The 18,112-nt window shown below is 38.2% G+C and overlaps 1 protein-coding gene across 1 annotated transcript; it reads left to right on the top strand.

Annotated features, from left to right (window-relative positions):
* The first annotated feature begins 8,535 nt into the window (after positions 1-8,535).
* On the top strand, positions 8,536-15,267 carry LOC131957874 (leucine-rich melanocyte differentiation-associated protein). The gene is made up of 5 exons (XM_059322684.1): positions 8,536-8,680; positions 11,966-12,185; positions 12,752-12,891; positions 13,938-14,058; positions 14,550-15,267. The coding sequence occupies exons 2-5, from the start codon at positions 12,055-12,057 to the stop codon at positions 14,701-14,703; spliced, it is 546 nt and encodes a 181-aa protein (XP_059178667.1). The 5' UTR covers positions 8,536-8,680; positions 11,966-12,054; the 3' UTR covers positions 14,704-15,267.
* The last annotated feature ends 2,845 nt before the right edge of the window (positions 15,268-18,112 follow it).

An 18,112-nucleotide genomic window follows, 5' to 3' on the forward strand; every position in this document is an offset into this window, starting at 1 on the left:
TATATATATATATATATATATATATATATATATATATATATATATATATATATATATATATATATATATATATATATATATATATATATATATATATATATATATATATATATGTATATATATATATATATATATATATATATATATATATATATATATATATGTATATATATATATATATATATATATATATATATATATATATATATATATATATATATATATATATATATATATATAGGGGTGTGAGTCCATGGGAGGGGTTATAACCCCCCCCCCCCCCCACCCCACCCTTGCCTACGCTACTGTCTAGACTTTTTCGAATATTTCTAGAATATTCTTATTTAACTCCACGGGGAATAGCAACTCGAGATTTAGACATGATTCAATTATTCAATTTTTAACTACTTAAAATTTAAACAATGCCACAGAATCTCGTAGAAAAAGTAATTGCACACCAAATGAACAGCAAGCAATTGAGAAATCGGAAACAGCGTAAAGTACTACTTCTGGTAACCGGAAACAGTACTCAAGTTATAAGCTTTTGAAAAACCAAAAGTAGAATAAGTTCCACTTCCGGTTACCGGAAATCGCTGAAAACTAGTCCAGAATTACCAATTTGATATAATACATAATACCCAGCTGTACTAAAGTTATCGTGTTCACATACACAGGCACACAGACACACACACACAGACACACTGACACACACACATACATACGGAAACTATGCTTTCCGAGTCATGGAGGTGTAAAACGAGAAAGTAAATAGCAATACAGTTTAAAATGTTATCTAGCTGGGCCAATATTAAGTAAATGTATTAACTTTTATTACAATTTACAAAATAAATAAATAAAAAATGCTATAAAATCGAAAAAAATAGCTTTCTGCTTTGTTCTTTCTGAATTCGTGTAATTTAACACACACACACACACACACACACACACACACACACACACACACACACACACACACACACACACACACACACACACACACACACACACACACACACACACACACACACACACACACACACACACACACACACACACACACACACACACACACACACACACACACACACACACACACACACACACACACACACACACACACACACACACACACACACACACACACACACACACACACACACACACACACACACACACACACACACACACACACACACACACACACACACACACACACACACACACACACACACACACACACACACACACACACACACACACACACACACACACACACACACACACACACACACACACACACACACACACACACACACACACACACACACACACACACACACACACACACACACACACACACACACACACACACACACACACACACACACACACACACACACACACACACACACACACACACACACACACACACACACACACACACACACACACACACACACACACACACACACACACACACACACACACACACACACACACACACACACACACACACACACACACACACACACACACACACACACACACACACACACACACACACACACACACACACACACACACACACACACACACACACACACACACACACACACACACACACACACACACACACACACACACACACACACACACACACACACACACACACACACACACACACACACACACACACACACACACACACACACACACACACACACACACACACACACACACACACACACACACACACACACACACACACACACACACACACACACACACACACACACACACACACACACACACACACACACACACACACACACACACACACACACACACACACACACACACACACACACACACACACACACACACACACACACACACACACACACACACACACACACACACACACACACACACACACACACACACACACACACACACACACACACACACACACACACACACACACACACACACACACACACACACACACACACACACACACACACACACACACACACACACACACACACACACACACACACACACACACACACACACACACACACACACACACACACACACACACACACACACACACACACACACACACACACACACACACACACACACACACACACACACACACACACACACACACACACACACACACACACACACACACACACACACACACACACACACACACACACACACACACACACACACACACACACACACACACACACACACACACACACACACACACACACACACACACACACACACACACACACACACACACACACACACACACACACACACACACACACACACACACACACACACACACACACACACACACACACACACACACACACACACACACACACACACACACACACACACACACACACACACACACACACACACACACACACACACACACACACACACACACACACACACACACACACACACACACACACACACACACACACACACACACACACACACACACACACACACACACACACACACACACACACACACACACACACACACACACACACACACACACACACACACACACACACACACACACACACACACACACACACACACACACACACACACACACACACACACACACACACACACACACACACACACACACACACACACACACACACACACACACACACACACACACACACACACACACACACACACACACACACACACACACACACACACACACACACACACACACACACACACACACACACACACACACACACACACACACACACACACACACACACACACACACACACACACACACACACACACACACACACACACACACACACACACACACACACACACACACACACACACACACACACACACACACACACACACACACACACACACACACACACACACACACACACACACACACACACACACACACACACACACACACACACACACACACACACACACACACACACACACACACACACACACACACACACACACACACACACACACACACACACACACACACACACACACACACACACACACACACACACACACACACACACACACACACACACACACACACACACACACACACACACACACACACACACACACACACACACACACACACACACACACACACACACACACACACACACACACACACACACACACACACACACACACACACACACACACACACACACACACACACACACACACACACACACACACACACACACACACACACACACACACACACACACACACACACACACACACACACACACACACACACACACACACACACACACACACACACACACACACACACACACACACACACACACACACACACACACACACACACACACACACACACACACACACACACACACACACACACACACACACACACACACACACACACACACACACACACACACACACACACACACACACACACACACACACACACACACACACACACACACACACACACACACACACACACACACACACACACACACACACACACACACACACACACACACACACACACACACACACACACACACACACACACACACACACACACACACACACACACACACACACACACACACACACACACACACACGTATATATATATATATATATATATATATATATATATATATATATATATATATATCTATATATATATATATATATATATATATATATATATGCATATATATATATATATATATATATATATATATATATATATATATATATATATATATATATATATATATATATATATATATATATATATATATATATATATATATATATATATCAGATTTTATATACTGAATTCTGTTATCTTAATCGAGCCGAAGAACTGGACGTAGTCAATAGTTGCTACGGGTAACACGTGACTCATCTGACAGCAGTAGCTGCCTGCCGTGTAGACCACAAAGGCCTCAGTTGTGATGAGGACGTCGATGGTGGTGTCGGTGTTGAGCGGAAGCGGGTGGTCGGTCAGCTGGACACTGGTGTTGTAGGACTTCTTGATGCGGTTCTGCAACGACAACTTCTGAGTGAAACTGGTGTCGTTCAGGTTGATTTCCAGATGTAGGTGGCAGTAGTCGTACTTGGCCGAACAGATGTTGAGGATGACGTTTTTGGTGAGATAAATAAGAGACATCTTAATCTGTGGATAGAAGGTAAAGAAGGGTGGAAATAGTAGACGATTAGGTCTAGACTTAAAGTTAGAATTATGACCATTACTTGCTGAAATGTTTTACAAATTTTGAAAATATCATGTAAAAGATGAAGCCACTTGTCTTTTCTTCTTCTTTTCGTCCATCGTAACATGACGAGGAGGAGGGGGGGGGGGGAGGATTAAAGAACACCCCAAACATCGTTTTCCCCCGAGTATAAAGAAATAATGTATGACAAAATCTTATGTGCTAGTTCTGTCTTCGTTAACTCCAACCTCAGCCTGCTATTGTTTTTACTTGATGTGATTACTTATAAAGTCCTATGATGTTATTCAAATATAATTGATATTTAAACGCTTGCTTTGAGGAAAGTCAACACAGGCATTGTGTCTGTAGAAGACTTCCTTCTTCTTCGTTCATTGTAATGTTGGACATGATTTCCTCAAACACAATTAAATATTACGTGTCAACAATTTACGACTCAGATTTCAGCCTGCTTTTCTTTTAGGATTCGCTTCCACAGCCTTTGTATAGCCAAGAACAAACTACAAGACAGCAGTTGCCCGGGTATTCGAACTCGCGAATTTATCGGTATAACATCCTTGAGCTTTACTGACACCTCCACGTCGGCCCCTTGTAGAAGACAATTCGTTATACATTTATTTCTAATGAACGATTCAATAATTGCGCACACATTCCAACTCTACCTAGTTATTACTGGTGAAAAAGGGGGTCGGCGTGGTCGAGTCGGTAAAAATGATTTTTGAAGAAACTGAAACTGTCAATTACAATAGTTTCTAGCGACGAGAAAAATCAATAGGTGAATCAATTTTATAATGAAAGATACTCATACTAATGAATATAAAAATGTATTCTATTAAACCTACCACTCTGTTTAACATATTTGTGTTCTTGATCACTGAATCGACCAGGGTGTTGTTCCCTGTTGTGTTCCTCAAAACTACCACCCTGGGGTAGCCGACGAGCGAGTCAGGATAGGAGCCAAGAGAGGTGATGTTGCCACAAATGGCGCACTGGTAGGTCAGGCTGTTGTAGATGTACGCCGTACACAAATCGTCTGACAAGCAGACGACGGCACAGCTCAACGGTGAAGGTGTACTGGGCAGGTTGACCGCAGGACAACCTGTAGGTTGTAAACCTGTGTACAGCGTGTACACTTTTTCACGTACACTTGTACACATACATCCGGCAAATAAAAACAGAGCTAGAAGTTTGAATACGCCAGTTGGGGTTTTTAATTTCATCTTGGTTGAATTGATCACAAGGACTAAATTGTTATAACAAGCAAGTTTAGAAACAAATTATGCTATAAAAACAATTAACACAGTGCAAATGAGTTTTCAACGCAGTAACAAAAAGCACGTCATGTTTAACATTACACGACAGCAGTTCAATAATTCTTCCAATATACACTGCACCATCGTCGTGTAGAAAGTTCCAAATGTAGGCTATAGCATGTTATATTTCTTTACATTAGTCATTCGAAACACAATTTCAAAGGCGTATCCTATGTTTTGAAATCAAATTTAAAAGTAAAGTAACATTATTTACTGTTGTTGCCATATATTTAACCACGCACATATTAATATAAGGTTGATTTGTATAAACGTTGTCTAATATTGTTTTTCAATGCTTAGAATAATACAACATAATTTTTCAAGGATAATTTGTAATTTAAAACTGGTTGCAATATTTACAGAAGGTTTAAATTATTTAAACACAATCTCATTTTAAAATAATCTTATCCTTTTATACTAGAAAGCTCTTGTAAGCGGCCTATGTTTAGGTCCCATGAGGGGCAACATACTAGCCTAACCTTTATCCTTTTTCATTTAAGCATAATTTTCGTTTTGTGATTTCTTCCTTTAGGTATTACATTTGTAATAATCTATGTATTCACATTTTAAAATACTCAATCACAGTTAACTTGAGATATAAATTATTTCTTGATTACATTTTTGCAACTTCCGTTGTTGATTTTACTTGATTGCGTTTTCATTGCTAACATGGACAATTATAAACTACGTTTTTGGCCGTAGTTTTATAATTTCATTGATCCATTACTTCTTCACTATACACATATCAACTTTTGTTATTATTTACGTTGTTGTTTTTCGTTTTTCGTTTAATTAGCTAATAACTTATTTCAAAATTTCTAGCTAAAACAATTTAATAAATTTTATTACAAACATGAGGTTGAAGCTGTGAAGATGACAATAACATTTTGATTAAACTTTTTGGTTTAAAATATCTTGTAGGTATTAGACGCCGCTGCAAATATCGAAAAACAGAAATTTCAAATGCCATCAGAAACATTTACTGAAGCAAAGCGCTGGTAGGAACGAACAGAAATCGATATCGGCGCCCAAAACATTATTATAATTCATGAAGTACTTGGTTTGTTTTTGTTTTACCCAACGCTTAAGCGTTCTGAAGATGAGAAAACATAAACAGGCAGTAGTTTGTAGTCCTAAATGTGCACTGTGTCTTTGAAAGAGATCTTTCGTTAAATCATTGATGTTCTTGTGAACTTTAAGATTATGATCACATACGCGTAAAACCCTCAACGGTAGAGTTCAAATAGATTAAGGCTGGTTTCCATGCTGGGAATAATGGCAATACTGTCTGCGCAGAAATACAATAAAACGTATTGAAAACAGCCAAGTAACGGAGGCCTATAGTTCACAGCCATAAAGTAGTTAGTCGTCCATGTATCACTTGTAGCTATTTTATTCACATCCACCGCTCTCCTCTTGTTCCTCATTACAAAATGTGGGAAGCCGTCCCTAAATTACTTCACAAAATGAACGCCATCGCTGTTTGCTAGAATATCCTAAACTAAAATGTGTATGCTGGTTATTACTTTTATTTTTATATATTACAAGCTTTGTCACTTCCTCCCTCAACCTAACACCTTTCTTTTCTTTTCCTTTTCTTTCCTCAACCCAACACAAACCAACCCAAAACTCAACCCCACCCTCAAAACCAATGCCCTCCCTCACACCAACCCCTTACCCTCAGTCCAAGACAACCCCTCACCTCAACCCCACCCTCAAATCCACTCCACTCCTTCAAACCAACTCACTTGCTCACCCCACCCCCTCCGTACAGTACACCTTCACAAAACATGAATTTTACTTACACCTGGATGTGTGACGTCAGGCATGGATGACTCGATATGTGGGACAGGGATATAAGAAGGTCAAGGACGTGTGTGGATAAAGGGTTCATTGTGTGTGTATGTGTATGTGGAGGGGGGTACAGTATTTATTGGATTGATTGTTAGGGTGTAGCTAATGTCGGTAATACTGTTGGAGGTAGGCACTAGTTAGGGTTTATGGAGTGGTTAGGGTGATAGTTTAGATGATCGAGGGTAGTTATGGGTTGTCACTAGTTAGAAGTTAGTTTTGTGGTAGTTATGGGGTAGTAATGAGATCATTAGAATGGAAAGTAGTGGGTAGTTTGTGGTTTGCTTGAGTGGTGGTGGTATCGAGTCCTAACTGCTGATGGCCTTGATTGTGTAGACTTTGACCATCCGGCTTCTGTTGATCCGGATAGTGACTTCAGGATTTGTAACTCATACCGTAATATAAACACAGGAACAGTTGATTACAGACTACCATAACGATGACAGGACAAATGATCTTAGGACAAAAGATCCAAGGACAAAATATATCTGGAAAAATGGAAAAACGATCTCCCACAAAAAAAAATATCTCAGACACAATTTTTCACGGCAAAACATTTATCGTACTAAAAGAAATTTTAGTCAATTTGAACATTTTTCAAATTGATTATTAAAAAGTTATTATTTGCATTTTAAACCTTAGTCGCATAGGATTGTTACATTTTAGAATCATTGCAAATTGCAATATAATCATAATTATTTGTCCTGAGATCATTTGTCATGGAACCACAACTACTCATGATAGTGTTCTACACATAACATTCACGAGAAGAAGAAGATTTAATTTAAAAATATCATTCTTATATTGAAGAAGATAAAGAGTAAAAATAGAAACCATCTTGTAACAAAATATCGATGTATCTTAATACATGTGCATTTTAAAACGATACAACAATCACTCTAAAAGTACATGAACCTGCACTACAAATAATTCAGCGTAGCCCAAAGGTTTCTGGAAAATACTAAACATAGGGACTACGCAGTTAGATACTGGTGTGATCAATATGTGATAAGGGTGTGTTATCTTAACGCTACTGTTCCCACATTGAGTTCAGACCAACACGCTGTTATCGACTAAACAAAAACAGTCGCCGCTATACGTACTGTATCATCATATCGATGTAATTTCCAGTTTTGGATTCTGAACACTTTTTTCAACCAAATCAACATTGACGAGGTTTATTTCTAAAAGAGGGTGAGTTAACTGATTAATTAACTAATTTGAAAGTAACTCTCGGGCAGATGAGGTTCAATAGCTGGGGACATCAACTCTTCTAGGAGACACAACTTCAAGATTAAACAACTGCTGCCTTGTAGTTTGTTCTTGGTTGTAAGCAAATCAAAGAAAGGCAAGTAGAAATTGGAGTTAACGACCTATATGGCGCAAAATAGGTTGACACAATTGTTTATTACATATCTTTTCATTTTATTCATTCTTAAAATCCTACTTAAAAAGTTATGTGAGTCAGAGTAGATGGACAAATAGACTGTCAAATCTATATTATCCGTTCTTTCTGTTCAACACAATTTAAGGATATAATCTTGTTCCTAATAACGACATAAAGAACTATTTTCCCGAAACGTATGGCCTTCTCATCTAACATAGATAATAAGATGTTAATATGTTTTGAAATACCTAATTGTGTCTTTGTCTATGGTGGGTTGGTGGTAGCTTTAAAGTGTTACAAAATATGATGATTAAAGATCTATGTGAAGGCTATATAACATTATATATAAAGTGAAGATTACACTCTAGACCTAGCGATACATTAGGTAGATGAAGTATAGTTTATATTTATATGTTTCTTGACCTCGGCATGTGTAGGGATAGTGTGGTCAGTACAATGACCAGCCGCCTTTACTTTCCCTAAAGTTAGTTAGGTGCCCATCAGAGCTGGATAGATTCAGGTACGTTCTACTGACTTGGACACAGATTCGAACTCGAGACTTTCGGGTTAGCTGTCTCACACTCTACCTCTAACAATACACCTTTCCCCGTAGAACACACACTCTAAACCAACAAAGTTAATCGAACTAAAAGACCACGCCTATGTGTCGAATCTCCCACGGGATTTCAAAGCTATGTGTTTATGTAAAAAATGTTTGACAGAGAGACCGGGTAATGGGGTGGTCTAGTTAAGTGGTAGAGTGAGACAATACTTCTAGATTACCCCGTATAGCGCGAGATCGAATCCCACCTCGTGTGTGGAAGTTGTTCACATTTTGAACTCTAACCTTTGTGAGAAAAACGTGGTTAGAATTAGTTACACTAGTCTATAAATCCTATAGCCCTCTAGGTCTGGCGACGGTACACTGTGGTGTGAGTACTTCTAGCAGCAGTACTTGTATTCACAGCGTGAGCACTAGACTCAAACAGTGGATTGGAGGCTATCGAGGCTATATTAATCGAACAATATATTTAAATATATTAAATTAATCAATTAAATCACTAATCAAACTACAGCTTAATTTTTAGTATAATTTTATAATTTCTTTTTGCCATTTTAATGTTGGTCTATTTTGGTTTATGCTGAAAACTCATGTGTCATAGCATTCTGATAAAGAATGTTAAAAATAACCTGCAACGTAATCTGAAAGTGACATAGCCACAATCATAGATCTGTTATCCTGTTTAATTAGCTGTGTTTGATAGCTTAATGTACAGATTTATATTCTGAAACGTATGGTGTAATATTGATGACATAATTTGTACTTTAAGGTCATGTATATACATGTATACATACATTATAATAATATGGAAAACGTGGGCAGTTCATATTCCCTAAAATATTTTTTAAAGTCACGTCCAACAATGTTTGTTTACATTGCAACAACCTTTGACAACTATATCAATAAAAATATGAATTTAATTCGTAATTATTAATATCAAGCTTAAATGAAAATTAAATCAAACAATAGTTTTTGATATAAATTTTATTGAATTAAAAAAAATACATATTTCCCCTCCTTAATTTCTATGAAAACATTCAAACACACACACACAAACACACACGCGCACACACACGCATGCACACACACACACTCACACACGCACTCACACACATGCACACACACACGCACTCACATACGCACGCACACTCGCTTGTATATAAAAGAAACGGTCAGTAGATTTTGCTCATTAGCTAGGAAAACTGGAACAAAGTTAAAAACCTTGTAATTCAATCACCAAAGTTAGCCAGGTTTTTGCTTCCACCCTAGTGCATGGCACCCTTATTAGACAACAAGGTCTGTTAGGTAACGCGTTGACCTCTGGGTGAGCAAGCTAGATCAAGCGTTCCTTGTTCAAAAGTTGTTTATCTATGGCGTCTGTATTGGTTGCCTAGTGAGAGTTGATTTTATTTAATATTCATTTTGATTTAGTGTCCTCTTGAAATTTATGTTGAAATTCAAGTCATTTTCAAGCAAGAAAGTTTAGTAATCTATAAAAGTTTATTTTACAAGGATCAGCTGCCGTTATAAGCATTGATTAATTGTGTTTTAAAGCATGATTGTCGAATCTTGTATCTTATAGTATTGACTACTACGTGCATTAAATCTATTAAACATGTTTCCAATAATCGTAAAACTGATTCGACTAAATATATTTTTATCAGTCATTCACTATTTCTTTTTTCTTCTAGTTATGTATGTTATAAATTTTCACCCTACACCAGCGAAAAGTGCCCAAATTAGTTAATTAATTCCTGGTTAATAAATCATAGTTTCCCACGTTACTAATTAAAATGACGTTCCTTATAATTATATTTTGATTAACGAAGAAAAAACACAACAAAACCACGTGACTCCGTCAAACGATGACCTAATTAATAATACCTAGGTCAAGTATTTTGCTAAGTCCTTGTCAACCTAGATGTCAGAAAGATTATCGTGGCCCACTTATCACTACACGTTTGCCTGCAGTCCTCATGTCATTATCAGAGGGTAGTCAAGGGTTAGGTATCAATAAGATACTTACACACCAGTGAACGATACACACATACACAGACACACAGAAACACGGACACACGTATGTATTTATCTATCTGTATAGGTTTACACACTGTTAATGGCTGCTTCTGGGTGTGTAATTTTTTGTTGTTGTAAGGTTTTCACAAACGCATACACTCATACTTACATGCACACACACATGCAAGCACGCACACACACACGCATATATATATATATATATATATATATATATATATATATATATATATATATATATATATATATATATATATATATATATATATTTATATATTTATATATATATATATATATATATATATATATATATATATATATATATATATATATATATATGATACATTTGGACACCCGTTTATTTATTGTCATTGGCTTTAGATTTTTTTCATATGCTATATGTGCACACAATAAAACAACAACAATAACAACAACAACAAAAACCTGATCCATTATCAATGCCCTCAATTTTACTTGATTTATTTCTCTTCCTCAGTAAAACAGCAACAAAAGTACAGACGTGATAACATACGAATCCCAGTTACCTACCTCTACGTCACTGGTCACATGACTCCGCCGTAGCCAATGGAACCAGAGCCAGCCAAGTGCCATCGAGTGTCCCTGGCGTACCTGGAACTGTCCCAGCCCCCCGATGACGTCATCGCCCTGTACGGCAACACCATCGTGGAACTAGACCTCAGCCACAACAAAATATCGTATCCTTCTTGTTTAAAATGTGCGACGTATGTAGCATGTTGGTGTTAGAAGGCGTACATGCACGCTGCTTGATATTTTTGTGTGTGAGAAGACTTGAACAATTTAACAACTAGGCAAAAAACGTTTTTTTTTTACTAAGAGTTAGAAGAAGAATATTCAATTCTAGTATGTAAGAGTGCTCAACAGAATGATATATTTAAACGGTGTATTAATAATAATTACACGTGCTTCCTTCTTGGAAGGCGTGGTCGGATGGTAGAGCGCTTGACTTCTTTCCCAAAAGTCTTAGTTCAGATCCCGGGCTTGAACCCGAAAGACGCCTCAAAATCAACCAAGATTTGATGGGTATCTGACTCACTGTATAGAAAGTAAATTCGGTTAGGGAAAGTATTGACGCGGTATTCCTTTATATGCCAAAGTTACAGAAACACGTGAACTCTACTTCACCTGCGACATGGGTTGCCAAAACTACTTTTTTTTTACTTCTTGGCTCTGATGCTATTTTTACGTCATAGGTTATAATATAAGATTACGGAATTAGCTGCAAGTCCTTGACCTTTACCAGTGACCTTCGATTCCTCCAAAACCTCCCGCGCCTCCAGAGTCTTGTAGTTGACCACAACCACATCTCCTCCCACGTCAAGATTCCACTCTGTCCATATCTGGACACCCTGTGGGTCAACCACAACGACATCCAAAACTTAGGTACGTCCACATTTTAAGACATTCTGGCAAACAATATGTGTATAATAGTGCGGAATATTATTAGTATTTCATAAATTCATAAGCGTTTTTATTAGAAATCGAAAATAGCGTAAATCAATAATTCCGGTCATCGGAAATTACTCCAAATTTGACAGAAGGCAGGGCATTAGAACTGTTACTTACATGTGAAATTTCGTTTATCTATCTGAAATAATACTCAAGTTATAGGATTTTGAAAAATTGAAAGTAGAATAAGTTTCACTTCCGGTTACCGGAAATCGCTGAAAAGTTGATACAGAACTACAAATTTGATATAATAATTATACATGAAATTTCATCAACCTAGCTGTAACGGCACTTAAGTTTTCGTGTTAACAGACATACACACACACATACACACACAGACAGACATAACGGACAAAATTGCAAAACTATGTTTTTCCGACTCGTGGAGGTGTAGCGTTTTTAGGGTTAATAAAAAGTTAAGAATATGGCTAGGCTAAGTTAAATCAGGATTAGAGTAGTTATATGTTATGTTATGTTATATCGCTAGAGCTTAGATCATAGTTAGGGTTCGTGATATGGTCAGTGTTTGGTAAAGTAATATTATACAAGTCAATGTATAAATGAAAATATCATCAACGGCTTATTGATCTAAGTAAAAGAACGACACAGTGTTGTTAAGGATGGGGAATTTGTTACGGTATTAAATATATATTGGGCCTATTTTGACTTAACTGTTGCAGGTTTGCTTATAACGACGGATGCTATAGGTGTTATCACTTGACTGTTGCAGGTTTGTTTATAACGACGGATGCTATAGGTGTTATCACGTGACTGTTGCAGGTTTGTTTATAACGACGGATGCTATAGGTGTTATCACTTGACTGTTGCAGGTTTGTTTATAACGACGGATGCTATAGGTGTTATCACTTGACTGTTGCAGGTTTGTTTATAACGACGGATGCTATAGGTGTTATCACGTGACTGTTGCAGGTTTGTTTATAACGACGGATGCTATAGGTGTTATCACTTGACTGTTGCAGGTTTGTTTATAACGACGGTGGCCAAGAGCTGCCCCAACCTAAGGATACTCTCCATGATGAACAATCAGGCCGCGCCGAGTTTTTTTAACGGCGGGACCTATCAACAGTACCTGGATTACAGGTGATTACACGCACACGCACTCAGGTACTCAAGCACTCACGCACACACACAAACTACACAGGCACACACCCACCCCACACACGCCACGCACACACTACACACATACACAGACACATACACACATACACACACACGCACACAAACACGAACACACATAAACACAGACACATACGAACACACACACACACATTTCACACACAATACACACATATACACAGACACACACTCTTTCTCTCTCTCTATCTCACACACATATTGCCTATATATATATATATATATATATATATATATATATATATATATATACATGGTGACACAACGAACTATTGAACTATTGAAGGAGAAAATCTAAACATGTATTCTTTGTATAAAAAATATTTTATGTGTACATGATCTCACAATGCTCACTAAGGATACCTTATACCCCCCCCCCCCCCCACCCACCGTACTCTTGCTGATTACAGCCTAATTAATTACTCCTCCCGCCTCAGATATTTCGTCATCAGCAGCCTCCCAAAGCTGGAGGTGTTGGATTACACCAATGTGCAGCCGGAAGAGAGAAGTGAAGCCAAACGGATTTATCCAGTATCCATTGTCCAGCCGAAAAAATCGACCAGGAGGAAGCGACACAGCCGCTCATCATAGCAACCGAAACTTTGCGAAAAGTTTGTAAAAACACAAAAATGTACATGTAACTCGAAGATTTTTTATGATATTAACTTTAACTTTCGTGGTATAAACTGGTTTATAATCTTCTGTAAAAAACCAATGTTGGTAATGCAGATGAACATGCAGTTTATACAATACCAATGCTAAATCGCATCACAGTCGTTTTATTGTATTTTTATTGATATTCATCGGAATGCAGTATTTATATTGGTTTGCATTTTTTCCCCATTCTATTGATCAATTTTGTGTGTAATATAGTACTATTGATAACTGTTGACTATTATTGATATTGTATTAATGATGTTGTAAAGGTACAATTAACAAGTTTGGACATTTAATTTAAATTGGTAAGTTACGGCCCCTACTTTGAAGTATCTAGATTCTAGATGTACTGAGAATGGGCTGTTTTATCATACCGTAAAAACAGATACATTTTATGTATGATTACACCATCAAGCCTCATTTTTATAGTGGCTTCGTTTACGCGCTTTTACTGATGTGACATGCCTGTGTGTGGATGGGAGTTTAGCGTGTGGGTAAAGGGTGGTAGTTCGGTGTATGTGTGTGGGGGTGGGTGGGTTTACCAGCTTACTGAGGTCACAATGTCTCTGTGTGGATGGTAGTTTGGTGCGTGGGTGGTAGTTTGGTGTGTGGGTGGTAGTTTGGTGTGTGTGTGTGTGTGTGGGGGGGGGGGGGGGGTTACCAGCTTTTACTGAAGTCACAATATCTGTGTGTTGGTGGTATTTTAGTGGGTGATTTTTAAAAAATCACATCTTGTAAATCCATGTTGTTTTACTTTTAAGGAAACAATTTAGTTCGAGATACATTATAATTTCCGATGACAATGCAAGCATATGTATTTTATAAAGTCATCATCTATTTATTAAACAAAAAATGACACAACTGGAGATACCAGCGATCGTTCGATCAGTTAGGTGATGATGGTAATCGATCAGCTAGATGATGATTGTATTGATCAGCTAGATGACGATGGTAATCGATGGTGAACTATTTGGTCACGGATGTTTTTAACCTGTGAATCGTCCAATTGTGTCAATAAGGGGAGGTAATGATAGTTTTAAGCAAGATTTAAGAATAATATTGTATTTTACGTTGAGTGTCAATTGAATGACAAACTTATGGAAAAAAGAAGCTGTAAAATTTTTTTTAAAGCTTACACTTTGACCAACTATTTCAATTTTTAAAAGTCGTGTTACTTTATTGTGAAAATAAAACAAATGTAAAAACCTTTACGATTACAAGCTTTTAAATGAAACAAAATGAAGAAAAATATTGATTAGATAGTGGATTTTTTTTTTCGTGTTGTTATACAGGTTACAGACCAAATGTTTAAAACAAAGAAATATTAATTTTTTAATTTAATTGTTTTTTTTTATGTGCATTTAAAATCGTGTTATCAAGATTTATATTTGCTTTTTATCAAACACATTCTAAACGAGGTCCCACTAGCTAAAACTAAAACGTATTTAATTACGCGAATTTTAAAAACCTTTTGAACTCGAGCAACGCCAAAAAAAAAAAAAAAGGGCAGACAACATTTGAATAATTAAAGTTGAACTTTTCCCATTATCTCCTAAAGCCTTGTAACGCGTCGTGTAAATTGAATTGCTCTGATCACGTGGGTACTATTTATAGTAGTTGAGCATTTAAACGGAACCAGGCACAGTAAAACAGGGCTATATTTATCTCTAGCTATGGACGAAAAGGGACAGTAACTCTGTCCTCTTGTTTTGAATGGCAACAAGCATCCTTCCTAAAGAGCAGACAACTACTCTTGCGCTCTCTAACCCCGAAGACAAGGAAAGAACAGCAAGGGAGTTAATCCAATTTTTGCAAGAGACATGTCACTCAAACAAGGGGCTTAACTCGGTTAGTTTGTGAAGACCACCACGCAAATCGAGTTACCGTAACTGTGGCTATAAATTTTTGAATTCGGGTCTAGCCCCGCGTTGTGGGGGCACCAATCGCTAGTCGGGTATCCACTGCAGCAAGAAGGAGGGGAACGTAACTGGGGGATAGCATTACAGGACCATGTTGTCTAAGCAGTTAGGGTGGTTTCCCCTTCAGCAGATACTGTACGCGAGGGGAGAATACTCATTTGAATTAGTCATAAATAATGAAGTGTTGTCGGACTTTGGTTAGATGTGCGGCTGATTTGGAAAAAAAACCTGATTGATTTTTTCCTCGTTTTTTCTGTTAAATTTCTTTTTTTTTTTCATTTTAAAGTATTCTGTAGTTTATAAATATTTGTTAGAATAGAGAATAAATGAACGGACTTAAAATTTTTGTAAAATATAAAAACTATAAAATATAAAAAATATATCTAGTCAATTTAAGTCAATGCATTTACAAATCAAAGCATTAATCTCTTACGATTTCGTCAAAAATATGTACATCCTGCTTATTTTAAATGTTGGTTGAATTTGTCAATACATTTTTTTTTAAAACAAAGGACCAAATGTTCATGCACATACTATTATAGTTACTTTTTAGAAATATCTTGCACTCTAAATAGACCTGTCTAAATATCATTATAACAGTTTCTCCTCACGCTACTTACCCTCACAGCACCAACCCTCACACCACAGACCCTCACAGACCCTCACACCACAGACCCTCACAGAACCGACTTTCACAGCACAGACCCTCACACCACAGACCCTCACAGACCCTCACACCACAGACCCTCACACCACGGACCTTCACACCACAGACCCTCACACCACAGACCCTCACACCACAGACCCTCACACCACAGACCCTCACACCACGGATCTTCACACCACAGACCCTCACACCACAGACCCTCACACCACAGACCCTCACACCACAGACCCTCACACCACAGACCCTCACACCACAGACCCTCACAGCACCAACCCTCACACCACAGACCCTCACAGACCCTCACACCACAGACCCTCACAGAACCGACTTTCACACCACAGACCCTCACACCACAGACCCTCACACCACAGACCCTCACACCACAGACCCTCACACCACAGATCCTCACACCACAGACCCTCACACCACAGACCCTCACAGAACCGACCCTCACACCACATCAACTTTTCCTTGTGTGTGAGAGTGTGTGTGTGTGTGTGTGGGGAAGGGGGGTGTTTTCCGTAAGGTTTGATCATTGAAGGGAAAGTTGAAGTCTAAGGAAATTTTATGTAGGATGTTTTATAGGATGGGGGGGGGGGGGGTGGGGGGAATTGTCTATTTAGTGGTTTTTTTTAAAATATATTCACGATCCGCCACCACCAGCCTCTAGCATTTGACCTTTAACCTTTCCGTTTAAAATAGATCTCGAGATTGAAGTGGTGACGTCATTGCCAGATCACTTGGCTATGCCTTGTGG

This window comes from Physella acuta, unplaced genomic scaffold (assembly GCF_028476545.2).
Source record: "Physella acuta isolate Inbredline_101_S28 unplaced genomic scaffold, ASM2847654v3 ptg001274l, whole genome shotgun sequence".
Classification (NCBI taxonomy): domain Eukaryota; kingdom Metazoa; phylum Mollusca; class Gastropoda; family Physidae; genus Physella; species Physella acuta.

Coding starts and splice junctions, on each gene's coding strand:
- LOC131957874 (XM_059322684.1), top strand. CDS start 12,055: ATGGAACCAGAGCCAGCCAAGTGCCATCGAGTGTCCCTGGCGTACCTG. Junction 12,892..13,937: donor CAACGACATCCAAAACTTAG/GTACGTCCACAT, acceptor TGACTGTTGCAG/GTTTGTTTATAACGACGGTG. Junction 14,059..14,549: donor CAACAGTACCTGGATTACAG/GTGATTACACGC, acceptor CTCCCGCCTCAG/ATATTTCGTCATCAGCAGCC.